Source organism: Neodiprion pinetum, chromosome 2 (assembly GCF_021155775.2).
Source record: "Neodiprion pinetum isolate iyNeoPine1 chromosome 2, iyNeoPine1.2, whole genome shotgun sequence".
NCBI lineage: Eukaryota > Metazoa > Arthropoda > Insecta > Hymenoptera > Diprionidae > Neodiprion > Neodiprion pinetum.
Window position 1 is genome coordinate 19,661,510 of NC_060233.1, and position 17,135 is coordinate 19,678,644.

At 38.8% G+C, this 17,135-nt stretch overlaps 1 protein-coding gene across 2 annotated transcripts in view; it reads left to right on the plus strand.

Moving 5' to 3' along the window:
- Positions 1-17,135, plus strand: part of LOC124210905 (sodium-dependent neutral amino acid transporter B(0)AT3) — a 490,584-nt gene that overhangs the window by 326,506 nt on the left and 146,943 nt on the right. For both annotated transcript variants that reach the window (XM_069133492.1, XM_046609333.2), the window contains exons 12-13: positions 13,465-13,624; positions 13,723-13,986. In XM_069133492.1, coding sequence (XP_068989593.1) covers positions 13,465-13,624; positions 13,723-13,986 — 424 coding nt within the window. The remainder of the gene's footprint in view (positions 1-13,464; positions 13,625-13,722; positions 13,987-17,135) is intronic.

Below are 17,135 nucleotides of genomic sequence, written 5' to 3' on the forward strand. Positions count from 1 at the left end.
TTCGAATCTTCTTACCCACTGAGCCCCGGGCAACCTCTTTCATTGAGCTCGATTCGAAATTTTGGCTCCTATCGGTATCCAGTTGCGAAGGTACTCCGTACTGGTAGACAAACTCTTTTACGATCGTTTGAGTTAGTCAAAGCCTCTTGGTTGGTGAAGGGAATCACCTCGAGCTACTTAGTAAAATAGTCGGCGACCACCAAGGCATACCTTTGTCCTCATTAGTTTGCCAGAAGAGGTTTGAGGATGTCCATCGCTACCCTCTCGAAAGGATCTCCAACATTGTAAACTTGTATGGAACTGCATCCTTTGCTTAGACGGCCTTTTTTCGCTACGCAAGCTTGACGTCTCCAACACTAGTCTTCCTCGTCACTCCGTCAACGCGGCCAAAAGTAGTGCGGTATCCACTAGGTTGTAACGTGTGCGGTTTTCTTGAGGTTTTTACCTATGAGAAAACCTCGTTATTTGAAGTTCTTTTGCCTCAACCCCTGAAATTAAGGTGAATATCGATAATATAAAGGACCCCCTCTGATGGGCAAAAGGAAGGTCGGTTTTTTCCGACCCAAAAATACCCTGAATCAGTTAGCTATACGGACTTAGGCGATACCAAAGCTGCCTTGGATTATGAACAAGCACCTCCTCCTTATGCTCCCTTACGTAAGACAAAAGCTGTGTCGCTTTTGCTACCGATCGGAGACAAGAGAGTGAGATGTATGTCACCCGTTTGAAGACACGGGTTTCCCGGTGCTCCCTTCTGACTACGAACTCGAAGTAAACAGAGTCGCCTTCCCACTTCTCATCTTGGGTTGATGACCCAAACACAACGCCGATCCTGCAGACCAGGGACAACCTTGGCTGTCTGTCGGTTTTTTTTTTTTGACAAGGTAAAATATACGCTATCATATAATTTCACGAGAACCGTAAAGTCTGAAATGTTACCAAGTGTACTTCAGGAGCCTGTACGTCCAGGTATCGACGATGATGTTATCATGGCTGATATTACTGAATTTAAAAACGAACGTCTATTGTCAATTGAGAATACTTGTAATAACGAATCTAACGGGAACAATGAGATTGCTTCACCGATCGGAAACGTAGTTCATTTCAACCGTGAATATTCATCTGAGAATCTCTCAAATGATGATATGAACGGGAACGATATTGATTATGATTTCGATCAATCTTCAACTGATTCCTTATCGCAAGAGATTTCCTCGCGAGCGTCGCACGATGCTATGGTCGCCGTCAAGGAGAACGCCATCGACCCTGTTGCCAAAACTGTAACGGGAAAAATTTGCGACGGAAGTATGATCATTCCACGCGAGTTCTGGGAAAATTTTTGGACTGGTGGGATTCGTCTCAACCGCGGATGGTCTGATGCCTTGAACGAATATTTCAAGCAGCAATACCCCCACCGTGTTTTAGCGATTCAGTGGCACAAATGTCATACCTCAAATCGACGACTGCCATCCTTTAATGCTGTTACTTAATGTGAAAACAGTTCTTTTACGTCATTTATATTTGAAGCGATGTCTGTGATTTTACAACAATTTACCCAGATCGAAGTTCACGTATACAAGAGCAAAGATATATTTCACGATGGCAAAGAAAGATATCGTCGCTTTATTAGATCAGAGCGAAGGAAGAAAATAGCGAACGAATTAAGAAGCCAGACGCCAAGCTGCTTAATGTATAGTATGCTGTCTGAGGCCGGGGAAGATGTGTTGGTAGCAGGAAATTTGAACGATACACCTAGTCTGGTAACTATGCAAAAAATTTCAAGCGCGAATAATGTTGAGGGTGATCTAGACCCGGATGTGACCGAGCATTTGAGGAAATTGACCATACAATTCAAAGCATTATGGCTTAGAAATCATTGCAAAGGTTATATACAGGCACATTCAATTCAATCCTTACATGTTGGTCTTTTCACCGAACAACAACTTAAGTACTTATTGTCGATAAAAAAGCCGGTATTCTGTAACTTGAACGCAACGGGCTACATTGTAGCACGACCATTTGACACATCGAAGACGGTGTACTACTACGCGCTAGTGATACCAAGCAATGACGATAGTGGTACATTACCTGTCGCGGAGTTCATTTCTAGCGCCCACAACGTACCATATATTACGCGTTTTCTGTCGCTTCTAATTCACGCAATGAAAGTAGTGACTGATCGCAACATCGTCATCCACAAAATCGAAACCGAGTTCAGCCTTGAACTGATTCAATCCGCAATCATAGCATTCAACGTTATTCCACTGTTCCGCTATCTGGATATTATGTACGAATGGGTAAACAGCAACTGCGATACAAGTCCCTATCTGACAATAGTCCACATATGCTCTTCACACCTTTTGCGTACAGTGATGAAGAAGGTTAAGATTTTGCTGACACGAAACGATCAGCACTTCGTAGCTTTGAAGCTGATTGCCAAATTGATCCATTGTTGTGATATTAAAAGTGCGGGAGATATTTTTCGACTAGCCGTTCTGGTATTTGGTATCGACAAAAAATCCAACGCAATGACCGATATCATAGCAAGTTCAACAGAATTCATTAATTTTGACAAAAATCTTGACGAAAATCCTGATCCTGGTTGCGACGAAGATGAAATTCTTTCTGACATCAAAGAATCTCGCGGTTCGCAACACACATCCCCATTTTATTCTTCCTTCAAAAATATATACGATACGGTAAAAAACGACGCTAACGTGAATGATGATAAGGGGTATATTTATGAAAACGAATATTACTACTATGAATTTATAGTTTATTCAATGGAGTTTATTCAACTCTACTATGCTCTCTGGTCAGCCGTTGTTATTAGCAAGTTCGGTCTGTATAGAAACAGTAAAGTTCGACGCGCACTGCACCGCAGCGAACGGCAGCGAATTTTTATCTAGACATGGTTTCTTATGAAAGTGCGCGCATTGAACCGCAACGAACAGCAGCAAATAGCAGCGAACCGCGCCGAACCGCTGCGACAATTTGTGCGTGTACTACCCGGCTTCAATACGCAGCATATTTCGATATTCTCACTATGTTTTCGTGCTTTACAAATTTAGTCATGTTACGCCCCGACGTACCACCTTGGCGTACCTTTTTCAAAATTCCATTTCATTTCATTTCTTTGATTTCTTCAATGCACAGATATTATTTTATCAAAATCTCATATTCTAATAACGGCGAGTTCCACCCCTCCTGGCAAAAGTCACGTAGAGACCAACAATGATCCCCAGTATAAGGTTCAAATTTTTTTCTTATAGCTGGTACCAAGAACTAACATAGGAGACTGCTGAGCTAGTAACAGCGGAGCTCAGCCTAATAATACCTCTCTTTTTAAGCCAAAATTATCATTAATATTCAGCATAAACTATTCATCCATTGTGAACTAAATTAAAATAGATTACCTATTAAGATGTATGGATGAATATGTGAACGTTGTACGTAAATATCTCTTGTTCATATTTTTAGTATGTCACCGACGAGATTGAGAATCGTCGGAACACCGTCGAAGAGCGTGAAGTAACGCTGACCGTGTAGATTCGGGCACCGGGAGGTCGCCCTCGCAGCTCATTGGCTAATTACCGTTGTAACTTATTACAACTGCAGCTCCTTGGACCTTCAGGCCCAAGAAGCCACGTCTTTCGTCTGTTGAGTCGCGAGGTGCGTGGACGTCAACCCGTATTAGCCCTTCTTGAGCAATAGTAGCGTTCGGAAAATCTTAGTTGTGACCGGCCTAAAGTCTCGCGCTAATTCGTCAAATTGGCGCATTCAGTTATTCTGTTATCTGCTAAAGACTCACTATCTTTTACGTTTCCATCTTTTCTGTGCTTTACTAAATCACATCATTTCGAGAATATACATTCTTATGCCATTCCGTTTTCCGTAATTAAATTGAGGTCGGCCCTGATTCAACCGAATCAGGTAATTTTAAGTGCTAATAATAATAACTACATTATCATTTTTAATAAATAATCTTTGGAATCACTTTCAACATATATCAAAGTCAACAAATTGACACTTTCAACCATAGCTTTTGATAGCAAGGTATCATTCTAAATCCATAAAGATTAAGTGCCCGACGTTCAACATTAGTTGATTCATCAACTCTTCCGAACTTGAGGTGAGGCCCTGGTCCAGAATTCTACTGACGCAGACCGACACGATCCGACGGCTCTCAATCTCGCTCGAACTACACATCTGAAGATGAGTCAATGAGATTGCTAATCTTCGACATTGAACGAATTCTTGTTTTCGCCTTTTTGATCAAAACTACTGTAATACCCATTCAAAAGTAAGACTAGAGTTGGCGGCTAGCTTCACTACCCACAATTAGATCAAACGCATTAATCTAAAAAGAGAGATACAAAAATCACGACCAGCTAGTTATCACCATCGTTCAGAGTAGACGTTCTTGGTATCAAATAATAATATCACCTAGAATAGAATAACACACAATTTGCTCAAACACGCAAACGGTCAAATTTAGTGATTCCGCAGCTTCTCTGCATTTGAATATAGATTCGTCCGTCAGCGTGAATTGTAGTATAAATTCAAACACTTTATAAATTTTTACTTTCGGCCACTACGACATTATCATCATTCATTGTTACCAACATTTCAATTACCAAATCGTTACAGAATATATCTTGTCTTTTACCAGCTAAATCATTTCAAACCATTTATTTTGAAGGACGACATTTTCCCATTATTATTATTATAACTTAGCCTCAATCATTTGAACAAACCTCACAGACCTGTACAGGACTATAGCAGCACGATCCTACAAATTACCGGCTTATCGAAAGGTAAGTCTTTCTTAGTTTTAATTCTTATTCATTGTCGTTACGTGGGAGCATCTTTGATTATTCATTGATCATCAACTACCACCGATCAGTACACTCTCACCCCCACGTAACAGTCACATACATTTTTGGGCAATGATTAGCTGTTTTCGCAACGTCATGATCGAAAGCTACCCGTGCAGAAACTTTTGCTTATATTCGACGGTTTTTAAATTAGTTTTAGGAACACGGAAGAGATTTTTTTCCGTAAGATCTGAATTACGAGTTTTTAACATAGGTAAAATTTTTTTTCCGTGACAGAAATGTCAGTGCAAGCCCCGGTCGAATCCCTTTTAAGGTCGTTTTCACATACTAATCCGGCTACGGCCTGTTGAAATAGCGGAGTTGAAATTTTTTCGCGCGTCGTCCCTATATTATACAATCTGGCATGGTTTCTGGCCTCTTAAGCGGGGATCGCCGCTGTTCGGCGCGGCAAAGTGCGCGCACAATTTGATAAGCTCGCTGCCCTTCAGTGCGGTTCGCTACCATTCGCTGCGGTGCAATGCGCGTCGACCTTAATGCTACCATAGAAAGCTGGTTTCGAATAGTGAAGGATAATGTTTTTGAGAAAAAAAGTGCATTTCAGCTCCCAGACTCAGTTCAAAAATGGAATCCCACTTGCTGGGACGTATTCGACGTGGGGTGTATTCTTTGAAAACCGAAAGGCAAATTTACCTAGATTAAATGCATCAATTTCCGCCGCATGGCCTCGTAGACAAATTATGCGATTTCATTGAAAGCCATCGTATGGCTAGATATAGAAAATTGACATGATGGCAGCACTGGATACTGTCCGTACCGACAACCTCTTCTCTAACTCTAGGTCTACAAATAGGTTAATTATCCACTTTCATAATTAAAACAATAGACCTTGAATTATCTTGAGCGTGACCTGGATCGTGTACTATCTGAACAGCGGGAGAGGAACCAGGAGAGGAATACGGGGTTCGAGGTTCGTTCACACATTCATCCCTTCTTCTATCGGCTTGTAGACCAATCAACGTGGCCTACAGCAGGTCACGCATCCAATTTTTGTACCTTTAACAGTTGGAAAAGCTCTTGGTGTTGACATTCGGCCGCCTCGCGCTGCTGTTCAGCTGCTTCCAAAAGCTGCAGTTCGTGAACGGTGGCAGCCTTTTGTTGTTTTTGGATGATGAAGTTGAGTGATAGAGGCCGCTGACGGTGCGGTAACCGGTTCATGAGCTTGCGGAGTCTCATCCAGAAGAGGGTTGCCTTCACCGCTATCTCTAAAGCTATATTGAATATTCTATTGTACATAATTTGGCAATTAGAGGAGTGTAAGGAGATTTTACCGGCTATTTCCCAATGTCTCTGGACCTCATCTCCAAGATGTCAAGGGCCATGTGGTCATTCTCAACTGCTGTGAATGCCCAGAGTGACGCGTCAGCGAACACAAGCAAAAGAGGATACCCTTGCCAGGCCTTAGGACGCGGGCTTGAAAGTAGACTATCCTAGAAGGAAGACGTAAAGCGCATTGGAACTGCCAAATCTGCTATTTTTTCTCATTGATGATAATAAAACATGTGTAATTAACTTTGAATAAAATATAGTCTCTCATAGATCGAAATTGGGATATACTATCAAGTACGTGTGGTGTAAGTGGACAATGAACGGAAACAGTGCTACTTATCGTCAACGGTAAAAATGAAAATAAGGCTATTGGTTGATGAACCAAAACACTACGGACCCCCTAGTTATCTCATAAATAACGAAAGAAAATTAAAGAGATCGTTGAAAAGTTAGAGGCCTATGATATAATACGCGACAGTCACTCGCTGTATTTCAAAAGGCCATAAATATGCGTCTGGGTGATCTGCGATTTACCATCGCTTTAGTTTACGTTGATGACATTTCAATACTGGCGAAGCACTTCAGAATCTCAAGTTAGTCTTGGAAGCTCTGAAGAAATACAATTTCACGCTCAACCCTAAGAAATGTACATTCCTCCAAACAACGATCAATTATATTATCTAGACAGGAAAATATCAGCAGAGTAGGTGCGACCAGGAGCATATAAAACTGCAACAGTGATAAAGGCAGTAGAACTGACTGAGATAACAGGTGCAAGATCGTTCTTAAGGCTTGTAGGTTTTTTTAGGAAATTTATTAGGAATTTCGCCCGACTGGTTGTGCCATCAACAGATTTGTTGTAGAAAGATGTACTCGTATGATGGATTTGGAGCCCAAAACAGTCGAACGTTATGCATGAGTTAAAACAGGTTCTTACAAAAAGACCAATCTTAGCAATTGTCGACCCTACGCTTCACACAGAAGTACATATTGATATTAGTTCGATAAGACTACGTGCAATGCTTATACGAAAAAAAGAGGACGAAAAACGGGTCATTGCGTATCACAGTTGTAAAAAACACGGTAGAGGAAACAAACTACCATTAATTTGATCTAAAAGCCCTGGCGGTGATCAAGGCGCATAAGCTGTACTGAATCCACCCACTAGGGATCCACATCACAGTGGTCACTGACTGTATTGCAATGCGGGTGACCTCCATCAAAAGGGACATCCAGTTCCAAATTGTCAGATGGTGAGTGTATATGCAGGACTACGGATTTGACATCGTATACATATAGGCCAAGGTCTCAAGACGCGCATGTAGACTGCTTGAGCCGATATCCTGTCGTCTATCTGTCGATAGACGTTACTGAGGATGAATGGATCAAAGTAGTACAAATGCAAAGGACCCCGATATAGAAGTCACGCGGAAAATACTTGAAGCTGGGCAAGTACAGTCAGATATGAAACGATAGTTTAAGAAATTCGACCTCACGGGCGGTGTAGTTTTTAGACGTACTGAAGGAGAGAATAAGAGAAGAATACTAGAGAGTTAGTGCCGCAAGTCTCGTGTTTCAATGTCGTAAAACTGTGTCACGGACATCAGGATCAATTTGCGTTAGATAATACCCTGAAAAAAATCGGAGGGAACTACTGGTTTAAGGGCATGTGTAGGTCTATTTTCGAATACGCAAAAGTGTGTCTAAATTGTTTATACTATAAATCCGCATCGGAAAAAAATAGGCTTCGTGCACCCAATAGAGAAGGTTGCACGACCGTTTCATACCATACATTCATTTCATGTGAGGTAAGTGTACTAGTCATTCACAACTTCAAACCCAATTATTGACCCTTTGATTTTACAAAATAATAAATTTACAGCACAAATTGTGAATTTCTCGATGACTAAAACCAATTGCTAGAAGGTTGGACACTACAAATTTATTTTCTTGTAATCTTGGAACTAAGGATCAACCAGATACAACCAAAATAGGTCAATAATTGGAACAGGGTCAATAACTGGTACACTAACCTTAGGACCATTCGTGAAGAGCCAACGCGAGAACACCGAAATACTGACAAGAAAACGTTTTCAGGTGTCCCCCTCCGATTTCGATTAAACTCTGGTATGTCGTAGAGGGTCAAAATCGATGACACACGTATTTTTTTTTATCGGCCCGAACTCATTTTAAAGGGGTGAAACACCCCTCCAAAGTTGACCACCTCCAAAGATGATTTTTCTGTTTTGCATACAAGGAGGGGATTTTGATAACTAATAATGATAGTAATAAATACCTTGTCAAAAGTGATGAAAAACACAATTCGAATATTCTCAAGAACTCTTTATTTTAGGGGTTAACTTGTATATGCAAAGTTCATTTTTCACATTAGAAACAGGTTGTTCATCAGAGCTCAATGAATCCCACAGCACTGTGAAGAGCATGCAAGAATACAGAATCCGTGCTTTCGATTTTTTTTCGAAAACTGAATTCTTATCGACTTTTTTCCCAATATAGCGGATTATGTTTAGTATTTAGCCGTGAATCATTGAATAACATTGTTTGAGGCTCGCATTCATTCTGGCATCGCTCTCTTATCATTTCACTGTTTCATCATTTTTTTTCAGGAAACGTCAATATTTTTCATTTCAAGCACACTATCAACTACTCGAAAATTCGATGTGTGTCATATGTAAACAAGTCATATCTCTACTTGAATTAATTCTATGGCACAGATATTTGAGGGGTAAGGGCTGGGAAAAAAATAAACAAAAAACAAGTAGTGATTATTAGCCATTTTGCATTGAAAAAATTAATAAAGAAATTTTTTTTGTTACTTTGATTCATACACTAAATACACCTGTCAATAGTTTTGTAAATAAATTACGTTCTTATATAATACGAAATTGTTGAATATGCACATGATTCTACTTCCTCTACCGTGGCCACACCCTTTAAACAAAAACAAGTTCCAAGTTTATCTATGAATCGCTTTATGGATGATAGTCGGTACAATAATGATATTTATCACAAAAAAGCTGTAGGCAAAGTGATTTTTTACACCAAGAACATCTGATTACTGCGACATTCGTGCAACCTTCAATTTCACAATTCGGATGAGATGACTGTCCAAATGCAAAATTGACGGGGTTATCAAATTCATCAAGTTTCTTTGCAATGAACCCGCTTTTATGCCACGCATAACGAAACAAATTATGATATCGCGGAGATGACAGTTGGTTATGAACTAAAGACTGTAATTTTCTAGTATTATTCCTTAAATGTAAATTCAAATCATAATCAAGAAGAACTAGGGTGTCTGAAAAATGACGAATATAATTTTTCGATATACGGAACCCGAAAACATCGAGAGGTTGAATTTTTCCAGCGGTTCCTTTCGGTATCAATCAAGTCCTCAACTTTTTGTCTGGGGGTGTTGTCTCTTGCATAACTCTAGAACAATGCCCACTCCAAGAATCAATTAGAAGTAGACTCTTCGGTCCCACTTTTGGGATAAACACTTCTTCTAACCACATCTTGAAATGCTCTGTAATGAATCAGTGTGATTAATACCGTTTTAATATATGCAGCGCGAAACAAGAATTATTATACCTGAAGTAAGTTTTCCTGATTTGGAAGCTGTGATAAAAACATTTGGCGGTCTGAATAAATGTTGTTCAACTATAGGTCCGAACGTTCCGGATGGTTATTTCACAACAATAAATGAAGGAGATAATAATTTTCCGTCCGCTGAAATTGTAGGCTGTATAGTATAACTGTGCGTTGTTGAAGTTACTGATCGTACTATGCACGACACTTGTTCAGTTCCTTCTTCCGTTAACGTTCGTCCAGAATGGATCTCTATTTGGAAACCACTCTAATCAGAATTATATATATTTTGTCATCCATATTCGGAAATATAAGGTTCAACTCTTTTCAAAAATTCTTTAGCACTCATGTGTAAATATTCACTATTTTCCACTGATTTTCGCGTGACGAATTTATTGATTTTTCTGCTAGTAATGCGATGGATCTTCTAGTGAAGTAACCACGTTGGCGATGCTTTAAATCGAAAATCCTTATGACTGATAAGTCCTTGGGCCTGTAAAGCCCATCTTCGCAGATCCGTATCATGAACAATCAAGCCTGCGTCAATGGCATTTTTCATATTCTGCAATGTATACTCTGATATGCGAGCCAATTTTTCCATGTATGTCCCTCCCTGGTTGATTTGGTGTGCCCAACGACGCAATTGTCGTACTGATTTGACTTTTTTATATCTCTAACGACCCGTATCAATTGAGCGATTTTTTTTCGTCTTTGCACTTCTCTAATATTCAACAGCTCTTCTTTTATAATCGAAACTTAAAGGTTCGTCATCTTCGGAACAGCTATCTTCAGGTTCTTCGGAAGGCACCTGAAAATCTGCATTTTCTACTGCGAACGTTTCAAGATTTTTGTAGGGCTCCTCAAAGACAAGAGAATTTTCCTAAATCATTTCCACACTATCATATTCTGTCATGCTTTGTAATAAAATGTTTTCGAAGTTCGATACTATTTCACGTTCATCATTTGTTAACGGGGACTCGGGTATATTCATTACTTGAAATACTGCCCACAGAAGTTCCATAACGTTTATTGGATTCACTTTCATTGTAAACGTGAGAAGAAATTCAATAACCGCTTGAAGTTCTGTTATTAACGTATCAACAAGCACTGAACGGTCTCACGACTTTTCATATTGAAAATATCCGAAAGATACGCGTAATCGTTAAAAAAATACTTCTGCCATAGAATTAATTCAAGTAGAGATATGACATGTTTACATATGACACACATCGAATTTTCGAGTAGTTGACAGTCTGCTTGAAATAAAAAATATTTGCGTTTCTTGAAAAAAAATGATAAAACAGTAAAATGATAAGAGAGCGATTCCAGAATGAATGCGAGCCTCAAACAATGTTATTCAATGATTCATGGCTAAATACTAGACATAATCCGCAATATTGGGAAAAAAGTCGATAAGAATTCAGTTTTTGGGAAAAAATCGAAAGCACGTATTCTGTCTTCTTGCATGCTCTTCACAGTGCTGTTGGATTCAGTGAGCTCTGATGAACATCTTGTTTCTAATGTAAAAAATGAACTTAGTACATACAAGTTAACCCCTAAAATAAAGAGTTCTTGAGAATATTCGAATTGTGTTTTTCATCATTTTTGACAAGGTATTCATTACTATCATTATTAGTCATCAAAATCCCCTCCTTGTGTGCAAAACAGAAAAATCATCTTGGGAGGTGGTCAACTTTGGAGGGGTGTTTCACCCCTTCAAAATGAGTTTGGGCCGATAAAAAAAAATACGTGTGTCATCGATTTTGTCCCTCTCTAACATACCAGAGTTTCATCGAAATCGGAGGGGGACACCTGAAAACGTTTCCTTGTAAGAGTGTGGGAGAGGAATATGAAGTCTGAAGGATGTATCAACAGCTCGAGTTTAGCACGGAAGAATACGAAAAAAAATGTCGAGTATGTATATCGATATTCGCTAAATCTCAAATGTTTTCCATATTTTTCGAAGTAAAAATGGCGTAGGAGTCGCGAAAAAACCGAAATCCACGTTATTTTGAGTTTCCAGCATAGTAATGAAGATGGAGGTTTTACATTTTGGCGAACCAGGCTTCTGAGGTTACTCTAAAATGTGGCGTGTAGCAAATCTACATAGGTTCAAGTGCACATTCTCCATATGCAACCCCGGCTAGGCCCTTTCCAAATTTTTCGAATGAGGAATAACTTGTGACAGGGATATCGAAGCCAGGTGAGGCAAATTGCGATCTTTTGCTCATTGTATGTTGCATAAAAATTGATTTTTCGATTTTTCGTAGTGCATTTACCGCTACGCCGATATTTGCGAGTAAACGAATGAAAAGTCTTTTATCGATATTTTCAGCAATGATTTGAAATTTTTTTTTTGTATTAACGTAATTTGATCCGGGTGAAGTTACAAAATTTTTTTTTTTTTACAGGCGGTTGTTCAAACATTATTCATACATCTATCTACGAAAAAATGAAGTTGGGTTTTCAAAAAACTCTAAAAATCACTTATATCTTTTTTCGTGTCGAAGTACAAACTAAAAGAAAGATGTTACAAACGGGTATAGACGATTCTGAAGTGATCCCCGTCAGCAGAATCCGATTATCTTTGAGAACAAAAAAGTTGGCTTTTCTAAAAATCGACAATGTCTCTTTTTTGCGTCGAGGTACAAACGTGAAGAAAGGTGGTACAAACGGGTATAAACTATTCTGAAGCGGCTCTCGTTGGAAAAAAAACAAATTTTCAAAAGTAGGGTGCAGGTCATTTTTTGAAAATACTATATTTTTTTTTAAGTCGAGGTACAAACGGGACAAAAATGTTACAAAGGAGTACAAACGAAGTACAACCAATATCAGTTTTACGTAGGAAGGCGCAACGTAATACCGACGCAGAACAGGAACAGCAGGCCAAGTTGGATGCTCGCTTATTCAATCCGTCATACTACGCCGTGGCGGAAGTAGTCATGGTGGTAGCTATGCTAGTAGCAACGAAGAAAAGCGAGAGATTGGTGATAAAGGCCAAGGGTCCCTTTAAGTTTACTGCAGTCTTGCCAGTCGACATCTACGAGGACGAGGATCTTCGAGAGCTGAAAAGGGCCCATGATCAGAAGAGCGTTGTCGCAGTCGACAAGTATGCGGAGATGGAACTTTCAATAAAATATAATCTGTTATAAGAGGGTGGTTGATTTTCCTTTTCCGGTCTACATTTTTCTCCACCAATACCAAGTTGCGAGTTTACAGGTCCTTCACGTAATGTCTTTTATTCTCTAACGTTTTATTTTTTATTTGGGTCTCGTATTATTTTGTATTACCGTGGTACGTTGTACCTGGCGCCCAATAGCTATGTTTAATTTTAGTTTTATCGAGTACCTAATGACGTGATCTGTCTTTTTGTGTACCTAATCTCTTGTTGGAACTTGTCTGTGTGCATCCTTGTTGCCTGCACAATCTCCGGAGAGCGACGATTGGTTTGCGGATCACAGTGTATTATTAGGAAATCACGAGATTTTGTGACTTTCGTAGATGATCTATCAAAATACTTGGTGTTCTGAAGTGCAGTTGACGCCATTTTTAGGAGCGATCAATTGTTTTTCTCAACAAACAGAAAGTGTTGGCAAGATCAAAAATGTCTAAGTGAAACCCAATCCATGATCTATTGTTGATTCCATTCAAGAATAATGCACGTATAATGGGTAATTTTTTCTGTTTTCAGGAGTGATCTGTCTGGCCTGTTGCATTATTTCAATGGGCTTTGCTCACGGTGCGGGCAGTTATGTATTCGTCCTCTTCGACAACTTTAGCGGAAATTTTCCTCTCCTGATCATTGCATTTTTTGAATGTATTGGCGTTTCATATGTCTACGGTTTGAAAAGGTGAAATATGAGGGCATCCCAAATACTTACGATAATCACTATACAAATGTAATCAATCGATTTTGGTGATGCCATGATTGACATTTTCTTACCCGCAGATTTGCTGACGACATTGAACTTATGACGGGCAATCGTCCAGGTCTATACTGGCTTATCTGCTGGAAGTATCTCAGCCCCTTAGCAATGTTGAGCATTCTGGTGGCATCGTTCGTAGAGATTGCCGTCGACGGAAGCGGTTATCCCGCTTGGATAGCCAGCAAGGGTATTACCGAAATTCACGAGTGGCCATTATGGGCGTTGTTATTAATCGCATTCCTCATCTCAGCCTCAGTATTGTGGATACCTGGTGTTGCCCTGTGCAGGTAAGCTGAAAACAACACGAGTCACAAATGAGTTCTTTTTAACAATTTGGTTATTCTACGTATTCCACGAGATAACGTGGATGCGCACCACAAGGGCAGCTAATTATAGGCAACTAAGGGTAGAAGTCCACTCTGAGTAACTCCAAGTTTCACTGAAGTGACATCAGCCGCGATGTAGCGGCTTTGATCTCAACATCCGAAACTCGTAGTTTTGCTCAGAGTTCGTGTATTCTGAATTGTCTATAATTAGGAGACCTTATGGTGCGCATCTACGTAATCTCACGGTATATCAGATACACAGTCTATAGGTACGTATAATTCTTGGGTAAAGTATCGAAATTAGTTTCAAATACTCGTTCCATATTTTTCAAAGGCTTAGGCTATTTCATCATTTCAACGAGCGCTGACCTGAGGAATTCAAGTCGATGATAAGTATTAAGGTGGTTACTACTTGCTTGATGTTCGAATTTCAATTGTGCTGCCCTCTAAGCTTTTTCAAAATAATGTAACAAAAATTTTGAGCCCAATTTTCATGCAAAGTTTTCCATTTAAAATACAAGTGATTTTTATCTATTGATGTTATTATTTTATTGAAACGTTTAATCTTTGACGAAAAAAATTATTTTATACAGTATTGACGGGTATCGATAGTACTTTCAAGGCGAAAAAAATTAAATATATAGATCTTATTCTAAGGAATCTTCACCATGCTTATTTGAATGTATTTCTTTTTTTTCAATTAAAAGCTGATGATTGTTACCTAAATATCTTTTTGATGACTTACAATTAGTTAGAACCTATAATTGTTCATGTTATATTTATAGGTAACCTGAATACGTACAAAACGTCAGATATAACTGATATCTTGCTTTTTCCCTACTATTTTCAAATGAAACAAAAAATAAATATTCATACATGTAGGGTAAAAATGCTATAGAATGGGCAGTAAATTTTTCATTTTTTTTTCCTTGAAAGTACTATCGATCCCCATCAATTGAACAATTGCTTTTTTCCGTCAAAGATTAAATGTTTCAGTAAAATAATAACAGTAGGAGATGATAATCACATGTATTTTAAATAGAAAACTTTACCCGGTACAGCGATAGTGAAAATCAAGATAGGACATTCGTATTGCGCTCAAAATTTTTGATTTTCATTGAGAAACAAATGAGGGGGTTGCATAATTGAAAGTCGAACATCGGGCAAATAAGGCCCACCATAATGCGTATATAGTTTTAGATAAAACGCGCATAAGCTAGTCATCCATCATGTTTGTTTCGCTTTCATAATCATCATTTTCACTGCTTCCATTAGATGGTTGAACGTCACATATATGCGATGTAGATTCCCACAGATTTCTACGATAATTAATTTTTCAAAACAACGATTGACATGATTTCCGTATAAGATACGTAGAATTTTGACAATTTAGTGTTTATGTCATAATTCCAAGTCATACTTTGACCACCTGTGTGTTAATTCATCAGTCTTGGCATACATTTCTGCAGGTTCAACGCTTACTTTACTCTCAGATTTTTTGTAGAAAGATCTTGGATATATAGGTTTTGTGAAGACGATTTTTCTTGACCTTGGTGAATTGTTGAGTAATATTATTCTTGGATATCAAGGTCGTAAACAAAAAAACACTTTTTTTGTGTTAACGTTTCAGCCCGGATAGGGGCCCTCCTCAGAACAATTTATTTCAGAACATCTATCACGAACGAAAATTTTAAAATAATTTACAACTTAGTTATAACCAAATTAAATGTGGAAGGTTTAGGTAATGAGCAGGGATGTTTGTGCTAATACAAATGAGAGGAAATACCTGATGATGAACTGACACTTTCAAATAACGAAGAGAAGGAACCAACTAGTTTGTGGTGAATGCGTGTTAGAATAGCCGAGTAAAACACAAATGTTCATTTTTGAAAAACACGACGACAGCAATACGAAACTCCCAACCATTCATCCTGGTTGTTAATTGAATAAAAACACACAACGACCGTTTGAGGTTTTGAGTCTGGAGCACTTTTGAACGTGTGGAACGTCCGGAGTGTAGTGGGGGGAGACCGATGTCAGTCATTATCAGAGCAAGCACAGAGTCAAAGGGTTAAATAGAAATCAGAAAATGTTAAAACGGTGAAATCGAGAGCAAGCTCAACCGGTAATAGATAGTTACGATGGGTGTATCACAGAGGTGTAAATAGTACTCAGATGTTCAATATCTTGTCTTTGATTGACAGAATTGGGATGTGCAACAATATTGCACATTTCTAACAATAACCTATTCTAATACAATGGTTCAACGCCTATAATGCTGGCTTGAGAATAATTGAATGAATGATCTAATTCGATGGCATGCCTAGTCAGTGCAGTATAAACATCCTCGTGTTCATGGATATTGCGTTTGTATTCAGTTATCCTGGTGTGTAGTTGCCTACTTTTTTGACCTATGTAGGACATGTTGCATTGGTTGCAGGGAGTTTTATAGACTACACAAGAACGCATACACGGGGGTAAAGGATCCTTACCAGAGTCAAACATGGAGGATAGATCATGTGCACTTTTTCCCACAAATTGGATTTTATACTTAGAGAATATTCTGTTGAGTGACTCAAACAAACCCGCAATGTATGGGATGGAAACAAAATTTTTTTGATTAACTTGTGCACCAGATGCATCATTGTTGTTGTCAGAACTGATCGATGACGAAATGGAATCGTATTTAACCTGTATATGTTTGTTGAGCAGACGAGTTGGATAGTCGTTTTCACGTAGTATCTGATGAATCAAGGATATATTTTTGTTATGAAATTCCATACTTGAATGTCGAATCGCTCTATCAACCAAAAAATAAATCGTTCCAATTTTGTAAGATCGGGGATAGTGAGAATGAAAATTGAAGTACCTTTGTGACCAGGTAACCTTATGGTACCAGTCAGTTTGGATGAGCTGGTTATCATTAATGATCAGAACATCCAAAAAGCTAATTCGATAATTACACTCTATTTCAGAGGTGAATTGTAATCTCGGATGGAATTAGTTGAAGACAGATAGAATTTCGTCAACTTTATCAGAAGGGACCGCTGTGATTATGTCATCTATATATCTGAAATAGAAAGGAGGCTTGAAGTCCAGTTTGTTAAGAC